Source organism: Thermoascus crustaceus (genome assembly GCF_041956765.1).
Source record: "Thermoascus crustaceus strain CBS 181.67 unplaced genomic scaffold VTN00scaffold_6, whole genome shotgun sequence".
NCBI classification, from domain to species: Eukaryota; Fungi; Ascomycota; class Eurotiomycetes; order Eurotiales; family Thermoascaceae; genus Thermoascus; species Thermoascus crustaceus.
Window position 1 is genome coordinate 1,004,249 of NW_027192532.1, and position 2,130 is coordinate 1,006,378.

Below are 2,130 nucleotides of genomic sequence, written 5' to 3' on the forward strand. Positions count from 1 at the left end.
TTACTTAGATCCGGTCGCGAACGAGGCCAGCTCCCGCGAGGACCGGGTCAAGGGCCAGAGCTGGTAGTAGAACGCGACCGCTCCCGCAACGAGAATGATGTAGTAGGCAACGGTCCAACCGATGCCAAGCGTGCCGTCGTCTACCTCCGTGGAGCTGACCTCGGTGTCTTCCTTGCCTCTGACGATCGTCGGTCCGGTAAAGACAGGACCTTCGACCCGTCCCCATAGCCTGGGAAGACCACACCAGTTGCAGAAGCTGTGAACGAGGATGACAGCTGGCAGAGAACCGGTCCGGAGGTACAGGAATGTCGCAAACCACCCGAAGACAGACGTATAGCCGAACTGGAAGATGGAGCGCAAGAGTGAAGCCATGACCGGAGTGTCCGGATGAGTCGACCGGAACTCTACGAAATGGTGGACATGGGCGATACCGAAGTAAAGAGGCGCAATGAAGACAATCCGGCCAGGACGCACTTTTGCGAGCAGATGGAGCGAGACGATGATGGAGCGGAACATGATCTCCTCTGTCACAGGGCCCTAGAGACAAAGTGAGCTTGGGAGCATCCAGACAGGAAGTCCATACTCACGGCTACATAGTTCCGGTAGCCGATCCAGCCACCAAGGGTCTGCGCGACCCGACTTCCTCTGATCCAGTCCTTCCATTCTCCTTCCGCGACCCCTCTCTCGAAAAGAGGACCGGCAAACAGGATCGCGGTCAACAGGAAACTGCGGACGATCTCAGCCGGGCCAACCGGCCACCATCCAAGGAGCTTGAGAGCCTCCGACAGTGACGCATTGCCCTTGTACATGACAAGGCCCATGATGGCCAGGGTGCAGACGATGCATGCCGTTGTCACGGCCCTGATGCGCGCTCGAATGACCGACGGAGCATCTCTGCTGAGGGTGGGAGACGGGCGCGTGGACGAGGAGAGATAAAAGGGAACCACGTAAATCAGGGTGCAGAGAACCTTGGACGGGAAAGTCAGTCCCGATGTAAATGGCAGAAGAGACAGCGTCATGCTCTGACAGGGTTGAATATAAGTCAACAGGAGTGCGGGGTCTCTCCATGGCGAATGATGGCCACCTGGGAGATAGCGATGTTATGCATGGCAATCAACGGAAAAGCTCCGAACAGGACGCACGTCACGCCAAGGAAAATATAGATAGATATGCATACCGAAAGCACAGCAGCAGACTGCACCGAGATGACCGGTGCCGGTTCCTCTAAAAACAAGCTACATCAGTGCGATGAACGATTGAGAACAAGCCTGATGATGGATATAGCATCATGACCTGCATTGGTGGAGCCGCCGGGGACAGCACAGACAGACGTACCAGACTCTCTGAGATAGAGACTTCTGAGACGGCTGAAGAAGCCGATAGGCGCCATGACGAGCAATGGAGAGCAGCACGGGCAGGCGACTGGCCAGGGGAGCCGTGCAGAACGTGGCACCGATGGTGGGACAGGCGCCTGAAAGACCAGCTGCGGTCACGAGCTCCACGGCTGGCACAGCAAAGGTCAGCGATATAAGCCTTATAAGGAGGCTGAAACCTCGATGTGCGGACGAACAGCAGGTAATTGTGATCAACGAGATTGATGCTCCATAATTTTACCTTTGCACGGAAGAGATTTCGCCGACCGTAAAGCCTGGAGCGTTCCAGGTACGGGGGAGTTCTGGAACGTCTGGAAGGTCAGAATCTCCGACAGACAGCGGGCAAGTTGGTGTCGAGCTTGTCCAAGCGGCGATCGGCCGTCGTTGGTGCTATTTTTGTGAGCTTGCGGTGTTCTTGGCTTCCACGTGACAAAGAGTGACGGCAAAAAGGGGCGGGACGGGCTAACACGATTGGCTGCAGAAGGCGGTGACTCGCTCCATCGATCCGAATCCGCACTAACCGATCGAGCGACTCGAAACGACGTCAACCGTCAGGAACGGGCGGAGTTTCTCGCTCTCTCTGCCAACCAGCAGCTCAGCGCTGAGTTGTTCACTTGTTCTCGAACCCACCCTGTTTGTGCGGTTCGCGGACGGGCCGCGGGGCCGGCCTTCGCGGGGAAGCCTTCATCGAAAGCTTCTGACAGACGTCTGGAGAGAACGTCTATCTGGTACGAGCTCTCTCTTCTCTCTCTCTCTC

The 2,130-nt window shown here is 56.8% G+C and overlaps 1 protein-coding gene across 1 annotated transcript; it reads right to left on the reverse strand.

The window, feature by feature from the left end:
- Positions 1-1,390, reverse strand: VTN00DRAFT_8685 (uncharacterized protein; the record flags this gene model as incomplete). The annotated part of the gene is made up of 4 exons (XM_069435561.1): positions 1-537; positions 588-968; positions 1,178-1,224; positions 1,336-1,390. The coding sequence occupies 4 exons, from the start codon at positions 1,388-1,390 to the stop codon at positions 1-3; spliced, it is 1,020 nt and encodes a 339-aa protein (XP_069285495.1).
- Between the last annotated feature and the right edge of the window lie 740 nt (positions 1,391-2,130).